The sequence below is a fragment of the Eleutherodactylus coqui genome, chromosome 7 (assembly GCF_035609145.1).
Source record: "Eleutherodactylus coqui strain aEleCoq1 chromosome 7, aEleCoq1.hap1, whole genome shotgun sequence".
Taxonomy (NCBI): Eukaryota; Metazoa; Chordata; class Amphibia; order Anura; family Eleutherodactylidae; genus Eleutherodactylus; species Eleutherodactylus coqui.
Genome location: NC_089843.1, coordinates 89614320 through 89635665, shown reverse-complemented (window position 1 = coordinate 89635665; position 21346 = coordinate 89614320). Strand labels below are relative to the sequence as shown.

General features: G+C 44.5%; 1 protein-coding gene across 4 annotated transcripts in view; it reads left to right on the top strand.

Annotated features, from left to right (window-relative positions):
- The window catches only part of RGS12 (regulator of G protein signaling 12), a 182972-nt gene that overhangs the window by 96249 nt on the left and 65377 nt on the right, over positions 1–21346 (top strand). For 3 of the 4 annotated variants that reach the window (XM_066573347.1, XM_066573350.1, XM_066573349.1), the window contains one exon: positions 14053–14074. In XM_066573347.1, the coding sequence (XP_066429444.1) occupies positions 14053–14074 (22 nt within the window). Of the gene's footprint in view, positions 1–4193; positions 4339–14052; positions 14075–21346 lie in introns of those variants that run through there. The other variant, XM_066573351.1, reaches the window with a different exon arrangement.

The window sequence follows — 21346 nt, the reverse complement described above, 5'->3', positions numbered from 1 at the left end:
AGGGAGAGGTCTGTGTTTGGACCCTGCACTATCTCTTCATATAACCAGGGTTTGTCTTCTTGGGACAACCGCTTAAAGTTGATCATGGAATTGGCTTTCTGTTAGCAGATTCTATAAATGATCAGTTATGAGATCTATTGACGTTGTGTTCTCAGACTCTTAAATGATGGATTTTTCATACTCTCCTCCTTCTGTTTCCCCATAGATTGGCAAAATAGCTAGAGATGAGCAAGCACGTTCGGATACAGCAGTTACTTGAGCGAGCATCGCTCTTCTCGAGTAACTGTTAACTGGTCCGAGCGTGCTCGCGGCGGTGAGAGTTAGAGAGCTCTCTTCCCCCGCCGCCCCCTGGAGCACGCTCGGACCAGTTAACAGTTACTCGAGAAGAGCGATGCTCGCTCAAGTAACTGCTCTATCCGAGCCTGCTCGCTCATCTCTAAAAATAGCTTTCCTACAGGTCATGTATGAAGGAATGCCTGATTTACTATGAATAGAGACGGGCTCACGCTGTGTGATACGTGGTGAAATACAGTATGCTGCAATCTTTTTCTTGTGCAGATTTACTCGCTAATGTGAATGGATAGAGATGAGCGAGCACGCTCGGATAAGTCAGTTACTCGAGCGAGCCTCGCTCTTCTTGAGTAACTGCATTCTTGTCCGAGCATGCTCGGGGGGGGGGGGGGGGTAGCGGGGGAGAGAGTGAGAGAAATATATCTCCCCTCTCCCCCGAGCACACTCGGGCAAGAATGCAGTTACTCGAGAAGAGCGAGGCTCGCTCGAGTTGCTGAGTTACTGACTTATCCGAGTGTGCTTGCTCATCTCTAGAATGGATCAATGAAAGTCCATGTACTTTCATTGGTTCCATTCACAGTGTGTCACACGGCCGTGCGTTGCTCGCGTAATCCATGCAAAAATCGCGGTTGGGTGAATGATCCTAATTGATTTATTTTGCAGAAACTTCTACAGCTGAAAATCTGTGCCAGCGTGTGTGTGGATTTCTGCAACAAGTCTATGAATGTAGCTTGGAGGGTGGGTCATTGGCTGTTGGTGGCCACCTATAGGTGGCACTAGAGAGACAGATCCTTCTGGAGGAGAGAGTTGTTTGGTTTTTCTCTCTATATTTTGCCTATGAAGCATTGCCCTAAAGATACCCCCTATTGCTGGTGTTTCCAAAATGCTAATTTGTTTCTTCCTAGAAAAATACAAGTGGTGTTTGGCAGTTACTTATCTTTCCCCCAGGTCCATTGAGATAACATACATGATAATGGGGTAATCGGGGTTGATGATGATTAGCTATGTTGGTGGCCAGCTTTACTGTTCATCCCTTGCATTAGACTCCCCTCAGGCTGGAAGAAAGAAATGCCAATTTTTGGGAGTACTTGAGTGGTCTGATCTGACCCCATATTATATGATATATGGCTTCCCATGATGTTTACTTGCATTTTTCATCACATGTTTGCTCGCCAGCAGAGCCATCTGATCAGATCCAGTGTCTTGTTCCTGCGGGTTATCTGACAAGGGACTGTCCAGATCCCCTTGGTATATGATTATCCACACTGAGCAAATCCATGACTGTTTGTCTATGCTAATAGTATTGTGTAATGAGCAGGTCTTGTTTTTGTCTTGTTTTGGTGAAAACAGCATGGGGCCAAACTGCCGTTTAATTAGCACAATGCTCAAAGACAATGAATGACTGTAGGGTGCTGGAGGAACAATTCCTGCTTGTAGTAATCTTCCAGAATAACTCGAGGAGGTCCTGCCTTGGATTGTGTACTGTGGTTTGGGTTATTGGGTTCTTTTTCTTTATTTCTTTTTCTTTTAAAGCAAACCTAACTTGATTCAGAAAAAGCTGCCTTGTGCAATTGTGTGTACATGAAGAGTAACATCTCTGCCATTTATATGACTTGATTCTCAGTTCTCTCAAAGCTGGCAGAAGGAGCCTGACTGCCGTCCTGTATTCTATACGCAGGGAATTGCAGATTCCGTTCTGTAACTGTAATACATACAGATATATATTACATCATGTAGGACAGTGTACAGCATTGCTGAGCAGTGTAGATGTGAGTAAATAGCAGCAGATAACTCTCCATGAGCTCCAGTAGCAGGTCTCTCTCCTTTTCTCCCCTCCCCTCTGTTCTCAAAGACTTCAAGAAGCAAGATGATTTATCTTCCGCCTCTACTCTCCGTTCAGTCATTGTTCCACTTCCAGTAACGCACGAGACAGCAGACAGTGGACAACAAGCTAGGAGGATTGGAGACCCCTAATGACTTTTAAGAATATTTATTTTCAGCAGAAAAATGTCATTTTAGCTAAATAAATGTCTGTTTTGTTATCACACTGGCTATTTTATAAGCAGAAGTTGTATTTTGTGTTTTTGTGATGTTTAGAGAGATTAGTTGACTTACTAGTGGTGAGTAGCATCCCCATGGTAGAAAACTGTTGCAACAGCAGTCAGATGGATGGGAATTCTTTTAGTTTTTGGCCAGCGTAGATAGACAGATTAGTAAAATTTAAAGGGATATTATACGTTTTTGTAATGCAAAAAAAATAAAATAATGGTGTTGTAGAAGAGGGAAGGATTGGGACCCCCTACTATGGTGTAGTTGCTGGGGGTGTCTCCTCTGATTTCAATGCAAAGTTGAGTCTAATCAGCAAATGGGAGTAGTATGGCTGAAGATGGGAGGCTTAATGGGGTCTTATCTTTAGGGAAAAAAATCAATACTTAGCTGAGAGCACAACTAGGTTTGTAAGGCTGCTTTCACCTCTATGTGGGATCCCCATTTAGAGGTTACCTTGCAGATCCAGCACAAAATAACGGACGCAAAAGTTAAAATGCTGGACAGCTGAGCAGAAACCAAATGGACCCAATTATAGGCAATGGCGTCTGTTCGGCGCTGTCCATTTTCGTCAATAGAAGTATCCATTCAGCCAGAGGATTCCCCTTTCGTTCTCCCATAATGGAGCAGGAAAACAAAACCCTTGATGCAGATGTAAAAGCAACCTATGTTGGCTGTCAGTTCTCATTCACTGACAGCAAACCTATATCGTAAAGGGGTTGTTCAGTTGCAGACTATTGATAGCCTATCCTCACTTTAGGCCAATAATAGTAGATCAGTGAGGGTTGGCAAGCCAGGACCTCCTCTGACCAGCTGTTCTCTGGGCTAGTGTGCTTTGTGCATGGTAGAGGTCATCTGCCCATTCACTTCAATGGGAACTTTGCCTGCAGTACCAAGCCTGCCCACGGCAGGGGGAACAGAACTGTCTGCTTCCTGTAGAAAAAGCACATTGGCGTGGTGAACAGCTGATTGGTGGGGATCCCAGGCGGCTGACCTCTACTGATTTAATATTGATGGCCTATTCTGCGGATAGACCATCAATAATTTAGAACTGGACAATCCTTTTAAGCTGGCCATAAACATGAATAGACATGTCAGTTGAAGTCTCATTTGAACTCTTTTACCCAATTGCCAACCATTGGCTCTATTTGTGCTGTTCTTGGCCAGAAGCACCATTGTTCACCTGCTGACTGATTTCTTTCTCCTGTCTTAAAGCTAAAGGCCCATTTACATGGAACGATGATTACTCAAAATTTGCTCAAGCAACAGTTAGCTAATTATCTACTAAAGAGTTAATGCAGGCGGAGCAGGATACCGCTGTGATAGCTCTGAGAACAATGCAGTTGTTTTGTATATGCAAACAGCTGCATTGTTCTTGACACTTTCAGCTGGTGTCCTGCTGAGAACTGCCATTGGGATACCAGCTGAAAGAATAGTATCAGCACTGCCTGCTGAGATTTCAGCGGGCGGCGCTGATGAGGCTCATCGCTCATTTCTAGCTGGCTAGAAGTGAGCGATGAACGAACGGTGCACGATGGCCGTGCATTTACATCATCAAAAGACAGTTTTTGAGCGATTAATCATTGTGTCTAAATGGGTCATTATAGTTGTATTTATATTTGTCTATCCATTAACACTTTATTACCTATGTGGAGTGCTGGGTATAATGTTATAGACCACTTTGTCCGGCTCATCTGTAAGATTCATTGGGTTTATGTAAGAACATATTCTATATTTGTCCAATTATCTGCTCCTACCTGTATATACACATCTCAAGGGAACGGCTGTGTCTTACCAGATAGGGAGGGTTGCAATCCCCAGTTGCCAAAGCAGTGAGTAATAGCTCAGCAGAATTCCATGCGTGTAGAGGCAGTACACATGTCCTGGCCGGCCTTCCTGCTTCTTCGTTATGGCAGTACCCCGGAGAAACTCTAGTCTAACATGCCGCGACTGAAGAAGGGATTTTGGAGGAAACAAACGTTTAATATCTTTGACGATAAGGTGAGGGGCGACTATTTCATTGATGAGTCTGCCTGTGTGTATGGGGAAGGGGGACTCGATAAGTGTCACATATATAGTGATTCCCTGATGTGTATATTCAGTTTCTCTGATGTTGCTTACTGTTGGTTATAATGCGTGTGGTAGAGGTTTTCATTTAGCGTCTTTTAGACTTTATATATGTAATAGTTATGTAATAATAGCTTTTCCCATAAAGTTGAGTAACATCGGGGCTGATGCACACAGCCTTCTACAGCGATGTAATACTGCTAGGGAGGTGCATGAGCCCTCTAATTACTTTTGGGGGCTTTTTCGTCTTTTAAAAAAAATTTTTTATTTTGTTAGATTTCATACGAGTCCAGCAGAAAAAAAAACTATTGTGGCATGCTCCATCAGACTGTATATCTCCACATACAATGCAGCCTGTATTGTGACACACAGTTTTTATGACTGTACAGACTCCTTGCACAGACTCTACACTCTGCCCTAATTGTGCTGCAACTATGTATCAGGCTGTATTTACACAGGTGACAGCAAGTTGCACCTGTGATTCTCCATGGGGAGCGCATTCAAATTCCATGCAGATGTTGTTCTTGGTGGGATTTGAACCCAGACCCCCAGCGCTGCAGTGCTAACCGCTGAGCCACTGTGCTATGAGTATCATGGTGTGTAAAGGATGTACATCAGTGAACTGTGCTGGAAATCCATGATCTCCAGTCCAACCTCTGGTAAAACAATAGTTCTGCACGTGTCCTGAGAACTGCACGGTCTCCCCCTACGGACCCCCCTACTGTAGCCCAGCCAGAAATACTTACAACCTGCCCTCTAAATAGGTGTACAGAGACAGAAGATGGAAATCTGGCACCAGATAGACAATAGTAATTTTATCCAATAACCATACAAAACACTTAAAATCCATTACTAACTGAGCATTAAAATTAACTAGCGCAGTCCCTTAAGGGCCCTTCCACACGGAATGATCATTCAGATCACATAATCTGAACAATAATCTGAAGCCTGCATGATCTGAACGACTAACGATAATTCATTCACTTCTAGTTTATCGTTCGGCTCGTGCAGGCATAAGAATCAAACAACAATCGGCTGGTGTAAACAGGCAGTCCTACATATATGGGTGGGCGGCCCGGAAGTGATCTGCAGCCCGCTCCGCCTCCGTTCATAGATGATCGCTCCTTGTAAAACTGTAGAAGCGATTATCACTGGGATGACTGGACGCTTCTACACGCAACAACCGTTCAGTGTAAGAGGGCGCTTACAGACCTTTCACTCGGGTCAACAGTCGTTTAATGATTGCATGACCGCTAACGTTAGCGCCCGTGCAGAGCGTTTACACTAAAAGACTTATCGCTGGATCGCGGGTGTCTCGCTCAGGGCTTCACCACCTATGTGAGCGGGGAGCGTTTACACGGAACTGGAAGCCAGCGATTCCTTTTTTCGACAAGTGAACGAATAGTGAGCAATTTTTCTATTTACACTGTACGATTATCACTCAAATTTTACATGTAAATGGCGCAATACATGCAGGCAGGAAACTGCTTTTAAGGGGACAATGGACCCTCTGTCTACTTGAACCTTTTGGAGCTGCACAAGTTGCCCACATAGTATATCTGACCCTCTTTTTTTTGACGGCTCCACCTTTTGAAAATTTTTTTTTCGATCTTGACATTATTTTTCTCTCTTCGGCCCTCGTTAGATTTGCCTCACGTTCGGAGTGTGGCTTTTGCTGGCCCCAATAGCTCTTGTATGGTTGAGCTTCCTGTCCAGTTGACTGCCCCACATAAAACACCTATAAGTAGTTACATCGGTGTGCAATAGTCATTACATTTACTAGCCAACCAACAAATGCCTACTAAAAACAGCCAAATGGGTCTATGACCCTCTGAGGGTCCCAGGAATCCAACCCTGCTGTTACAGTATTGTGGAGGAAGGGATGGTCACACCTGCGGTGACAAATGGCCCAACATGCCGGTGACACGTCGGAGAAGCTAATTATGTGTTTGATCCTCTAAAGCAAAACACAATAACAAGAGTGGGGCAGATAAATGCTGCCGGCCCCTGAGCCACATCATTAGTACAGAGCACACCATTCATGGGAGCCTACTGTGAGAAGCCATCGCCGCATAATGGGGCCTGTCTATGGGATTCTTGCCAGAAGATGAATTGCATCGGTCATGGGGTCAAGAAGGGAAGACGGAGATGGTCAAAAACACTATTCAGAAATTTCTTTGGTATGTCCATGTCTGGGGAAAATTGGAAGACTACCAGTAGGGTGACCATTACCATTTCCACAAAGGGTTTTGTCTAGCTTCACTATTCAGAAAGCCGGGTGCCATTTTTCACACGTTGTAGATTTCGCCAGCAATACTTATCAATTGGGTAATGAATATTAATGACACTAATCTACAAGCGCAGCTGCAAGACTGAATTGTGTTGTGGATTTTGCTGTGGCTAACAATGAAGAGATAGGAATAGATTCTCTTCAGGGCTGGAAGAAAGCTGGGTGACAAACCTCAATTGCTCATTAAAGTTGTATTCAGGTATGTAGTATTGGTGACTTGTTATCTGGAGATCTCATAGCTAGAAGCTATAGGGCACGGCACTTTAATGACATATGAAATGTCTGAGATGTCACAAATACATGCATAGATTGGTGCCAGAAAATGGCAGTGCCCAGCATGCGCTACCACCTAATTCATGGAGAGTATTATCCAGTGGTGTCATTTGGGCCCCTCCACCCCGATGCAAAGTCTGTAGCAGATTGCTTACTACCCTGCTTCTCTGAAAATAAAACAGTGTCTTATATTAACTTTTGCTCAAAAAGATTTAACTTTTTTACATGTATAGCCGCCTAGACACTATTTAAGTTGACTTTTTTTTTAATGTGTAAGCAAGGCTTAATTTTGGAATGGGGCCTATATTTCAAGCATTCTCAAAAATCCCGAAAAATCATTTTGTATCCTCAAAAATCCTAGACAATCATGCTAGGTCCTATTTTCCAGGAAACAGGGTATGTGCCAATTAGGATGTTGGTATCATCTTATAGGGCAGGCAGTCGCCTTTTTGCCTTTCCATAGGCTTGAGGGCCTGGGGGGACCACAGCTTTGCATTCCCTAGAGCTACACCTTTTGGTCTTCCCTCTACCTATTAACCCCTTTAGTGGCACACCTGGAAATTTTCCAGGGCTTGCTGCACTGACCATGCAGTTAAACCCTGGAAGATTTCCGTGGACAGCTCTAGTGCTGAAATGCTGGCCAGGACACACAGTTATTGTGCCACTGTACACGTGTGCCACTTCGGAAAATCTCTGGGACTTGCTGCGCTGACATGGTGGTAATAAACTCGCCAGTGAAGGGGTTAAGTGAACCATACATGTAAGATAGCTGTCAGCCCATCCCTCTCCTGTTCACATGCACACTTGCTTCAACAGAGCATATATGTATTCTGCATGGTAAGTGTGGGGGGTAAGCCGCTGCCAGACAACTCTGATGACGACTTATCCCCCTTGAGAACAAAAGAATTGGGTACGTTCAAATCCAACTGCCCAATCTTTCTCTCCTCCCAACATCTCCTAACTGGGGGGGTCTGGTGGCCCCCCATACATATTAGATGGTCAGCAGGAGGTTCGGCAGACAGTAACGTGTATGGCTTTAGTAACTGCGATCCTTCTGCAGGATGGCGTGTAGATGCCAGGCTTGCGCTCCGTCTGCCAAGGCTTCTGTGAGTCATGATCATTTACAGATGGTGTGATGTCTTTTTGGTTAGTATACTACTGTAAGCTGTGAATCATGCGTCTTAACGTTTGATAATTGCACAATTAATCTGGCTTCCTGACTATGTAGGCATGAGCAAACAGGACGAGACGTTTTTGACGGCTCACCCGTACTCTCGCACTAACAAAAGTGAGTCTGACTTAAAACTTGATCTACACCTTGATGTAGAAGTAAGCTTTGGAAAAGGGTTCTATAGCTTTTAAGTAATCACAAAGTAAAAAAAATATTGCTCTAGTTTTGGAATATATAGTGTTAAACTTTGTTCTGTCTGTATGCCACGTGACTACCGAAGCCTGTGATTGGCTGAGAGGTCTTGTGCATAATAAGTGGCATGTAACAGCTACCGTACTAGCATCTTCTGAGTTTGGCATGGTGGTGACTGGGGCTCCTGCGCTGGAGGGCTATTTTAAAGTGACCCTCTGGGTCTGCAGAAACAAAGATGGCCGCACCAGCTTTTCTGACTGCCTGCTGCACACTGTACATTAGTTATGCATCATCAGCCTTAGACACTACACTTGCTTTGATTGGCCAGTGCTGTCCATGTGACGAGTGCTGGCCAGTCAGAGCAGCATGTAGTGTCTTAGACTACCGATGCATACTAATGTACAGTGTGCATTAGGTAGTCTGAGAAGCCAGTGCAGCCATCTTTGTTTCTCCAGGCCTGGAGGGTCGCTTTAAGACAACATTCCATGGCTTTAGAATTTTTTTTTTTTTTTGAGCCCCTCCCCAAAGCCCTTTAATTTTAAATAAAATGGAGAAAGATGCCGTAGTGTTAAGATGTGCATGCCCCCCTAAAAGTTTTTTTCCAGGTAAGTGTTATTAATGACCTATCCCCAGGATAGGTCAATAGCTGATTGGCTGGGGTCTGCTGATTAGCTGATCAGGTGCTTGCGGTCAGCGCTGCTGCACACAGAGGTATGGAAGTGGAAGCTGCTGCTCTGACCCCTGTGTAGTGGTCGGTGCTTGTAACTGCAGGCGTAGCTCCCATTGATTTTAATGAGAGCTGCACCTGCAATTATAAGTGCGAGCCACTAAACAGGTCGGAGCTGCAACTTCCACTGCGTACCCCCTGTGCATTGTGGCACTGATAGCGGACGCCTGAACGGCCTGGATTCCGAATGGCGAACCCCAGCAGATAAAATATTGATTTACCTATCCTGCGAATAGGTCACCAATAGCATTTTCCTGGAAAAGTCCAATTATTTGGTGCATCAGAAATTGAAACCTGTGCCTGCTGTGGATTTGCACCAGTTTGTGCTGTGGATTATAGTAGATGCGTCCGGCCCCAACAACCACATTCCTCACTGCGGCGGAAAAGTAACAACTGAAGCACAAATTTTAACTAATTATCGTGCGCCGTAGTTGTGGCACACAGCCTATAATGACCTCCCACCTCCGTCTACTATATGTGTAGCTAGAAGAATTCTCTTGGCCTTCTTGTCTGCTCGCTTGTACTATGTTACTATGTACTGGACAGTCCGACACTAACTTGTACTTGACATAATGGGTTTTCAGGAACTTGTCCTGTGGCCAGAATGCTATGACTATGCAGGGGACTTGAAGGTCTGTTCTAGTTCTCCTCCCTTTTTTCTTTTTTGCCTTTTTTCTTTTGTTTTCAGCTCTGTTTTATGGTCTTATCACATTTGGATAGTCTTCAAAGTCTCCTTCATCTATACATTTGTCTATATACTCGGTGGTGATTGTTGAGGCATATCACGTTATCCACTGCCGTCTTAAAAGACGGGACTCCTTGAGCTTGCGATAGGTTTGTTAAGCTGGTAACACAATGGAGTCCTCAAACAACACTGGCAAAGGCCCGTCCAGATAAGATGCCCATGTGCCCTACGGTTCTCTGGCCTTGTATCTACCCCAATATACCAGAGGCACACCACTTGTTTGTGCACATCGTGGGGTAAAAGGGACAGACTTTCTCTTTAAGGTGTCTACCTTCCACAAAATACTACTTTTTACCATTAAGCTGCGCCTAAACGGAACGATTTTCTTCAAAAAATTGTTCAAACGAGCGAAAGTGTACGATAATCGTTCAGTCTAAATGAGAGCCAACGACTGAACAACGAAGGAGAATCATTCGCTTCCCTTCATCATTCAGTTTCTGCAGGACTAAAAATCATATTTGGCTCATTCAAACGAGAATGGTTCAGTCCTTGTATAAGCACGTATAAGGTCTGAACAATTGCTGCCTAAACCGAATGGTAAACCGATGCGCCAATGATGCATTTGGCTGTCAAAACAGGTTTCACGAGTGCAAACGAGTTACCGGGGACGTCCCTCGCTCGTTCAAACGAGAATCTGCTCATCTGAGAGGATCCCAAGATTCTTTTTAAAGGGTCCGTGATCCATCCAACAATGAGCACGTTGGTCAATGCTGGATGATATTGTTCACACGGGCAGATGATCTGCGGTACGGGGATGACCGATTTGTTTCGCTATACCGCCATCACTGGATGGCTGCACATCTCCCATTTACGTGAGGGGACATGCAACCGACCAGTGTGCGTTTTTTATGCTCACATGAAAGATATAATTAGCTGATGAACAAGGGTTTGCTCGTTTGTTGGCTAATCGTTTGCCCGATTGTTGGGCCGCGTAAAAGGACAAACGAATGTTCTTATCCAATATTCGAACTGTGTAAAAGGTTCTTTACTTATAGCAGCTTTGATTAAATGGAAAGAAGAAGTTTCTTCATTTGACAGATGTTAAGGCACTTAATGTTGGAAGGTGTAGAAACCTTGGGAACCACAATGATCATCCGAACAATAAACCCTGAAATCTTGCGGCCCCCTCACTGTGGGGGTCCCACTAGTCAGACCCTCACCGACGAAACATTGATTTGATTTTCTGCAACTTTTGATAAGCGTCTGTAGCGTGTATTGTTCTGTCTCTCAGCCAGACTGGGTGATTTAATAAGATTTTGGTGGCCACCTGCAATGCCTAGCAGTCAATGGACAATGACACTCGCGTGTCAATATTGCAGTAGTCTGGAGCTTGCAGCTTAATGCAGTCGCCCAAAATCCCAAACTGCTTTATTTCAACGTGACTACATTCATTAGCATTTAGCTGTGTGCGACTAAAGTAGTTGTGCACCCCTAGCCGTATTCTGTTCATACATGTAACCGGGATTGTGCAACAAGCCTCATCCGGGTCTCGTGTAGCTCCGCTTGTCATGTAGTCCTATAGCTAAGATTAATCACCATTATAGTCTTCTTTTCACCTGACTTCCTGAAGTGATATCGTCTGGGAATATTCTTGGGTAAACAGCCGACGGGCTGGCACAATCAACCTCGCTGCATTAAACAAGCAAAGCTGTGCGTGCGGACCTTTTAGGGACGCACCCATGGGCTATATTATGGACATGTAGGTGCTCCATTGGCCTCATGAGGGGGAATACCTACACAATAGAACATAAGTAACCTGACGTGTCATCGGCCCTCCTCCCCCTCCCAAAATGGTGGCGTTTGTCTGGTTGTTGTGTGGTAATTTATTTACATCAATCAGTCATTACGTTAAAACCATCTGCCCAATATTGTGTAGGTTCCCATCATGCCGCCAAAACTGCTTGGACTCCACAAGACCTCCGAGGGGGTTCGACATTACCTTTTTCAATTTGTCCTACTGTACCTCGGGGATCGGACTGAATGGGCTAGTCATCGGTAAGTATTGGGTGCCCATGACCCTGTCACCAGTTGACTGGTTGTCCATCGTTGGATCGCTGTTCGGAGGGTACTAGCCACTACATAATGGAACACTCCACGAGCCTAGTTCTGGAGACGCTCCGACCCAGGCATCTTGGCATCACAATTCGACCCTTGTTAAAGTCCTTCCGCTCGCCAATTTTTCCTGGCTCCGAAAGACATCCGTTTCAAAAACTGACACTTGGAGCCTAATATATCCCGCTGTTGACAGACGCCATTGTCACACGATAATCCATTCTGTTAGTTTCACTTGTCAGTGGTTTCAGTGTTATGGCTGATCAATGTATATGGTCCCGTAAGAGCATGATTACATGCGTGCCCCTCACGTGTTTCCGGATTATTGTCAGGCTGCTCCTACAAGTGCATGTGCGGTCCGATATTAGCGCCATTATACGAATGTTAACGACACTTGTGTAATGGCATCATAATGATCACGCCTCCAATTATATCGATCAGATAATGAGCGCGACAAGTAGTCAGAAAGGAGCGCTCAGTGACTTGTGAGAGTGCGTGTCTTTATACTGTATTGACAGACCGTGGGGGGGCTGCAGGCTACTTGAATGGTCGATGCAGAATAGGAGCCCGGCTTTATCTATTTAATTGTGACTTTTTTATTAAGACCTCTTTTGTCATCTGTAGAAGTAGACCTGGGGTCAGGGTAATATGGCTAATGGAACGCGCATAGAACACCTCATGTTTAAAGTGGTCACTTCTAAGGGCTGACCAGGACCCGTCAAATGTCATTCCTGAGGAAGTCACCGTTGTCGGCATCATGAGTATTTTTTAAACGGTTTGTCCAGATATGAAAAAACATGGCTCCTTTGTAATATATGAACGCCAGTGCCAAGCTTGTCCACAGGTTGTGTGTGGTAGTGCAGCTCAGTCCTATTGACTTTAATGGAGTTGAGCTACAATACCAAACACAACCCATGTATAGGTGTGGCGCTGTATCTGGAAGAAAGCAGCTTTTTTTTTTTTTTTTAACCCTTTGCTACCCTTTCTAATATCGGGTCTATTCACATGGCATTGATGCATGAACGGAGCCCATATGACGGCACACAGAGTCCTGCGGCCATTGTATTGTCTGCGCATATGGTACTATTACACTATGAAAGCAACACTTCTATGCAGGAATGGCTGAAAATACAGCATGGGATGGCGCTTAAAGTAGTTTTACACGGGGACAACTGTTGGGCACATAAAGTGCCCGACAGCCGTCCCATCAACTATGGCTCCTGTGCTTTAACACTGGAGTGATGGTCATGAAGAGAATGTAAGCGGAGCGCGCTTGTGACTTTTGTTTTTATTTTGTTTTTCGGCCACCTACCTCCATTTATTGCAAACTGTCAGTTGTTTATAGATGAAGCTCCCGGGGCCCAATGCAAAACCTGTAACAGGGCCCCCAACTATAATGCTTTATTCATAGTACTGGGCTCCCTATATGGAGAAGAGAGGCCTTATGGGCCCCCTAAGGCTCCTGGGCCCGGGTGCAACCGCATCCCCTGCATCCTCTAAAGTTCCGCCCCTGGTGTTATCTGAGCTCCTACACTGCGTTCTAGCAATGGGAAGCTGCAGTGATTTTTTTTTTTTTTTTTTTTTTAATGCAGCTTTGGATGTGAATGGAGAAGAAGACTGTGATCTAGCTAAAATGAGTATGTGATCAGTAATGCAGGGTTCTATATCATGTTAAAGTGTATCTCCCCTGTAAGTGTGTACTGTAGACTTCCAAGCATGTGTGGCCAGATAGACCCGTTCTCTCCAATCCTTGTTCCCCCACTTCCAGTAAAGTTGGGTGTTACTTTGTATTCTAGCGTAGGACCGTTCCTTCTACAGAATATCTGCTTATGCAAATGATCCGAGAGTATTTTTATCCCAGCTCTGATTAGTGTTTTTATGCAAAAGCAGCATTTTTCTTCTTCTTCTTTGAACTGCGTGTGACTGATAGGACTGAAATTCTGATTACCCGAGGAGGAGTCAGTCGCTCGCTTGTTTCTGGTCAGAGGGTGGAGCAAAGCTGCAATTCAGATGGATGTGTTGAACCAGAACTGTATCAGAATACATTTTTGCATTGTGGACTTGACAGATATTCCCGATTTTTGTGATTTTTCTTTTAATATGTATCAAAACTTTTGATTGATTTATAACAGGTTTTAATTTTTCAGGGTTGTAATGCGATTCTGTATACACTCATGTCTTTCTCTTCTTCTCCGCAGGCCGCCACCGTCTCCGATGGAGGTAAGACCCTCATTTCTACTTTTTTTAAAATTATTATTTAAAATGGAATGCATTTTATTTAGAATGAAGTGATGTAGCAGAGCTGAATTTGTTCTGCGGTGCACATGATGGCACTCCAGGACATTCGGCAAGTTTTATCTGCGGTCCGATGTGAAATGACTGTCAGCGCATTCTAATAAAGTATCAAACGCTCAGCTCTGCTACATCTGCATTTTTCAAGTAGCTCCTTAACATCCTATCATTCTGGCTTGTGACTACACTCATTTCAGTAGTGGTGAGTGCATCTGTCACGGGTGCTAGGTGATGGAGCACTTTCCATCCTCGCCGGCGTTGGGAGCACAGACAAGTTGGAACGGGTTGTTTAACATGTCTTTGCCTGGTTGCTGTGTTGTCATTTATTGCAGACGATGAGAGAAAGTTGGGTTATGGATACCATAGAGACACCTTGTCCTTAGTCTTCATACCCTCCAGCGTAGTCCTCTGCGTGTGGAGACAGGCAGGTTGTCAAGCGCCGTACACGTAGACTGCAAGAGAGCGCCGAATAGTTATCTATTGTCTTGCAGTCATCGGTGTTCTTCTTGCACTCCGTTTAACTCTATAAATGCTGCACAGCTGCTCTATAGGTTCTCCATTAGTTCAGCAAGTACACAGTTAACACAGGAGGTTCTTGCTTTATGCCCCTTTTGCAGTCAATAGGGGACAATACAATATTTGAAAGGTTTTTAGAATCTCCATAATGTGTCAGAGCGATGTATGGTGAATGACACCCAAATATTGTTAATGTCGTGTCCCATAAAAAGTCAGATTTTGACACATTACTTTTTTTTTTCTTTTCTTTATAACACTTGTTAAGTTTTTAGTATTTTAATCTACACCTAATTATCCAAAAATCCGTGGTCCATTTTAAGAATGTTATATTTTGTAATGCTGTCTCGTTGTACGGTTTTCGATGCCTAGTTAATAGATTGGAGTCCAACCTTTGGAGATAAGCGGTATTGTAACGCTTATCTTACTCTCCCTAATTTTACATACAAAGATAATACTTATGATTGGACATTATCCATCAGATCATAGCCAGATACGTTACATGTAAAACCAGCTATGTTCACCTTTTTTTCCCCATCGCTATGATAGAAGAGTGACAGAATTCATGGTTTCCGTTATAAAGACAAAAACCGTGAGGAATAAAAATGGATGAATTTCTATCCTGGTCATGTGATGGACATACCGGCGCCCTGCTGATTACATTGTTATCAGAACTGTGTCTTGTACCGAGCCTTGCACCTGTATGTTATCACATAACCAGAACAGATCCAATAAAGGTAAAGAGTGAAGGGTTTTAGTAAATGACAGCAAGCAGAGGAAGCGATTAGAGAAATCTAGTAGAATATTTCCAGAAACAGATCTTCAGCTCTGTAAAATTGCACTTTTAGACCTACCTGTGTGACTATTGGGATGATAGCTACCAACTTTAGGATGTGACCCTTTAAGATTGCACAGGACCCTAGTGTCGACCAGTTGGCTTCTGGACTCTTGTGTCATCCCTATTGTGACCCCAAGCTATAGTTGACATGTTCTGTCATGTCTACTTCACCAGACTACAAGCCTTCAGCTTGTAATGCTGCCAGACAACATAGCAATGATATGTCGGCGTGAGTCGAATTGCAGAATGAATTGGATGACGCAGGTCTTCCTCCATACCAGCGGCAGAGTCTTAGGAGTTCTCATCGAGCTCAAGGTTACTTCCCATTGAGTCTTGAAAAGCAATTTAGTAGAAGAGTTCAGCGTGTCGAATTTAAATCCTGAGCACATCTTCACTTTTACTGCACACTTGCAAAAATGTTGACTTTCTATGTCAAGGATTTGTATTTAGTGCAGGAAAACCAATTTCCCTACAGACCACAAATAAGATTGGTGCGGATTTAAGTAGAAGTATGGCAGCCGTGGTGAAAAGGGGTTAACAAGATAAGGGGTATTCCCATCTCTGCTTTTCAAGGCCAAGTTGGGAAAACCACTCTTCGTTTCCGACCACCTTTGATAATGGACGAGTGCTTCAGCCCAGCGCTGTTTGCATAGCTGTTAGTGACATGAATGAGAGCTACGGAAACCGTGTAGCAGAGCACACGACACTGTCACTCCCCGAGTTACAGAAATGTCGTAGTGCGCTGTGCTAAACTGTTTCCTTAGCTCCCATTCACTTCATTGGGAGCTACAGAAATGGCGCTGGGCTGTCTACGTAGTTTGCCACAGGTGGCCGGCAACTATAGCATCGTTTTCCCATCTTGGCTGGGAAAAGTTGAGATGGGCATACCCCTTTTAACGGGTTGTCTCATTCAGACACCTTATGTCCGTAGGCCATTTTTAGGGGTTGTGGGTGTCAGCGGTAAGTCCCCAACTCCGTATTCTCCTCTGTGAACCGGAAACCTGGACTCGAGCAGCCGATGTATTATGTCGATGGCCGTTCCATTATACATTTTACAACAGCGGAAATGTCTGTCTGTACGTTGTACTGTGTTTCTCTTCGATGGTCCCAAAGAAATGAACAGGGTGGCAGAGCGCATGCTTTTGTACAGAAGGACTCGGACTCCCAGTGGTTGGACCTCAACAATCTTGGCATAACCTATTTAACAGAGCCATGACTTATATGATGGATCTCAATGAATCCTGACCGATCCCCAGGACTTGTGATGGGGTCCATCAGATTTCTGGTTTTGACAGTGTTGTAGACTCTTTATACTCTCTGCTATTCTTGCTGGGATGTAGATGGAGCACAAAGCAACACTGATATTAACAGTTCATGTGATTGAGCTTAGAAGGGTAAGGACTATGTTGGTGACCAGAAGACAAAAAGATTGCAGTCAGTCTGATTGTGTTCTCAGCCTAATGCTCCTTTTACAGCTAGTGAGAACTTCACGATTCTTGTTCGCCCGAGCGAATGAGCTGGTGACGTCATCACCAGTTCATTCGCACTTGGGCAGCCTGTGTAGACAGGCAAATATTTATTGGGCATCAATATCGTTCCATGTTTTACATTTCTATGTGAACTATCACCCAGTGTTGTTCTATAATTTTATAAATGATCTGGAGGTGGGAATGGATGGGAAACTGATCAAATTTGCTGATGACACAAAGCTAGGAGGGATAGCTAACACTAGGGAAGAGAGAAAGCGTATTCAAAAAGATCTAGAAAAGCTTGCACAGTGGGTGGCGACTAACGGAGTGGTATTTAAGGGCTTCCACACACTTGCGTTTTTGTAACGCTGCGTTTTTTGTTAACGCGATTGTCAATAGGACTTTCTAATGTTAAAAACGCAACGCAATGCACCAAAAACGCAAATTCCGTTGCGTTTTTAACATTAGAAAGTCCCATTGACAATCGCGTTAACAAAAAACACAGCGTTACAAAAACGCAAGTGTGTGGGAGCCCTTACAAGGAGAAATGCAAAGTCTTACATCTGGGCAAGAAAAATGAAGGCGGCACATACAGAATGGGAGGAATTGGGCTAACCAGCAGCACATGTGAAAAAGACTTGGGTATACTAATAGGTTATAAACTGAACATGAGTCAACAATGTGATGCAGCAGCCAAAAAGGCGCAGAATTCTGGGATGTATTATAAGAAGCATAGATTCTAGATCACGTGAGGTAATTATCCCCTCTCTACTCTTCCTTAGTCAGACCTCATCTGGAATACTGTGTCCAGTTCTGGGCACCCCACTTTAAAAAAGACATAAACTGGAGCAAGTTCAGAGAATAGTTGAAAAGATGGTGAGCGGTCTGCAAATCATGTCCTATGAGGAACGATTAAAGGTCCTGGGAATGTTAAGCTTGCAATGTGAAGGCTAACGAGCGATAACGATTGGAATAACTGTTAGGGGCTTAACTGCTGGTCAGCCATTCTGTATAAAATGACCCTAAGTTTACCAAATCCACTCAAATCGCTGCATTTAGTCTTTGTGATAATACATTGGGATGGTAAAGCAGTACATCTGTTTCTGTGAGTTTTACTAATGAAGATTCTGTCACATAAATTTACTTAGAAACGGCAGCAGATGTTTTGTCGCATAAAACGGATAATTTATACATCCCTCCCCCACCCCACGCCTTGATTAGCAGATCAGACTGTTACCACTTTATAATCAGTTTTAATCAACATTTCTTCAAAGTTGAGATGATCAACTTTTTTTGACGAATAGGTTATTTTATTAGAAATTGGTTGTTTTATTGGTCAAATACGATGACTGTGTTGCCCCAGCGTGTAACATAATGTCTGAAGTGCTCGATGCAGACTGAATTACCCACTGCTTGTATCCTTGACTTTAATGAGATTGTATCTACCATACACATGCTTCTCAGCTGTTGTAGAGGGCTATCGGGGAGATTCCGGAAGGCGGGTAAACACTTGCTGCGTTCTGTGCCCAGTCCACTTATATAGTACATGCCGTCAACATATGAATTGGAAATGGTGCATAAAACATTCTTGGGGTACATTCATACGTTACGGAATTAGTGTGGATTTCCCGCAGAGGAAAATCCACTCCGTTGGTGGGCCTTTTAATACGGATTCACAGCAGACTTTGAATGAAAGGGTGAAATCTGATGCAGAGCTGCGTCAAAAACTGGCATCAATTCCGCAACGTGTAAAAGTACCCTTATATACATATCAAAGATGCCGGAAGTGTGTGTGTGTGTGTGTGTGTGTGTGTGTGTGTGTGTGTGTGTGTGTGTGTGTGTGTGTGTGTGTGTTTTTGCTTTTTTTTAACGTTCTGCTACACTTAGGCCTCATGTCCACGGGGAAAATCAGGCCCGCCGCGGATACTTCATGCAGCATCCTGCAGCAGGTCCCTCCTTTCCCGTGCACATGAGGCCTAAAAATAAGAATTTACTCACCTGTCCGAATGCTGTGGATCTGCCCTCCGTCGCAGCCGGATCTTCTTTCTTCGGCCCGGCAAATGTGTTTGACACAGCGGCAGCGTGCCATGCATGCGCCGGGCACTCTTTTTTTTATTTTTCTGTACTCCTGCTCTACCGCGCCGGAGAACGGGAATTCAGCTGCGGATCCGGACGGCTTCCATAGGCTTTTTTTTTTTTTTTTTTTTGACCAAATTAGGTAGCGCCAGTTGCACTAATTACAGTTCTATTTCTGTAGTGTGGATCTGTGCAGTAGTTTTGGAGAAACTTGCCTTTAATTAGGAGCAGCCAGACACAGAATGTAGTCCTTCCTGCATATTCATTAGCTGCAGGCTTAACCACACCCACCCCGTCCTCCAGCCAATGGTTGGCAGCTCTCGCTGTGCGCAGTAATAAGCGGGTCCACCAGCCAATAGTTGGCAGCTCTCGCTGTACGCAGTAATAAGCAGAGAACTGTCAATCACTGGCTGGAGGGCCGGGTGGGTGTAGCTAGCCTGCAGCTCATGAATATCCAGGACTATTTTTAGTAGTCCTCCTATGCATTGGCTGCTATGGATAAAAGGCAAGTTTCTCAAAGACTATTGCCCAGCTTTACACAGTAGGCATATCCGTGTAATCGGTGTGCTTTCACTACCTTATGCTGCCCTTAGAGAGCGGCGACAGTCTGCTTGTCAGCGGGTGTCATGTGCCTGCAGTCTGGTTATGCTAATTTATATAATCCATCGGACTGATGTTAATTCCTAGAACTGAACAGAGAGTAAAATGTAGTTCTTTGCTCTTGGGAATGCACGGATCTTATCAGTGGAGGTTTGTCCTGACCCATCGCACGCTTTCCCAGGGTTATGTCCGTTCTTGAACACACCGCTGCTCTGTTCTGCTGATATTCCATGAAATCGGAGAAATTCCCAGAATGTAGCCTGATGTAGGATCTCAGACCATATTTACTAAGTGATGGGAGTATTTTCTGTCAATGTTTTTTCATGAAGTCAAAATTTGTATCCTGCGCAGAATAATTAAAGGGGTTGTCCGGTTGTAAACTATTTATGGCTTTTTGTTACGGTGTCACCTAAAACAAGTGGATAGAAGGATATCCCAATGCTAAGGGCTGTTTCACACAAGCGCTGTCAGCCCGCAGCGTAGCTGCATGCATAGCCCATGGCTACACTGCTCTAAAAATCGTGTGAACGGGCTAATTCAAGCTATTTGAAGTAGCCCATTCAGATGGACCAAGGTGCGTGGTGCGTGCTTTCCAGCTCCTGTAGGAGTGTATAGAAAGCATGCAGCAAAGATAGGACAAGTCCTAGCTTTGTGCGCACCTTGGAACTGACATGCCAGTTTCCAATGTCGTATCTAACGATCGCCCATGTGAACGCTTCTAGAGCATTTCTATAGAAGCATGTTATGTGCGCAGCTCTCATGCGGGCAGTCAGTGTCTATGGCAAAGAGCCCTGATATCCACAGTGATCATCTGTAGTGTGCAGGGAAAGCTAAAAGCAGGTTTCATTGCTCTCTAGCACCTCTACAGGGGAAATGAAGCACTACACAGAACTCTTTGAAATCGCTGGCTGTGATGCATATGTTTGGTCCTCCAAAGAAAGACTTCCTTTGTAGCCACCGTGTGCTGCGGGTAATTGTTTGATGGCCCTGAATGTGGGACTCTGCTCACAGTGCCCTGATATAATCAATGTAAATTAGTTTTCTGGACCTGAGAACCCTTTAAAATACGAGTACAGTACCTCGTCAGTACAAGTATGGCTTTAGAGAGGCAGTTGACAGGCCGATATTTCACAGAACGCACCAGTTGCTGAACCCTCTGCCTGGCCTCAGTCCACCTCTTTTGTGATCCTTATGTCAGACCTTTTCACAGCCTTGTAGCAGTATTCTCAGTCATTGTTACAAGGCTTCTGAAAAGGTCTGACACTGACTTGCAGGAATGCTTCCCTGTAGTGGGTGGCGCCGTAGAGATATTGTTCCTGCTGCCTATTTGCATAAATTTCCCAGAAGAGCATGCTTGGCCTTATAAGTCTCCTCACACCTACTAGGTCCTCTCCCTAAGGAGAAATGTTACCCCTTTTGGCATTTAGTATCTCTCCAGACCCCTCAGCATGCTGACTTCTGATGTGAGAAAACAAGTCCATTCACTACAGCCCGGCTGCTTTACAAGGCAAGGGACTGAACAGCATCAGGGAACTGGCACATGGAGCCCGCTCACAGAAGCAGGGACCCAACAGCAGCGGGACAGTGACACCGAGCCGCCTAACAGGGGTGCAGCACAGGGGCGGCTAAAAGACACGGAGCGCGGCATGCCGCTTCAGACCCTCATCCATTCAGGCACCTTGTAGGACCTTTACCTGTTCCGCC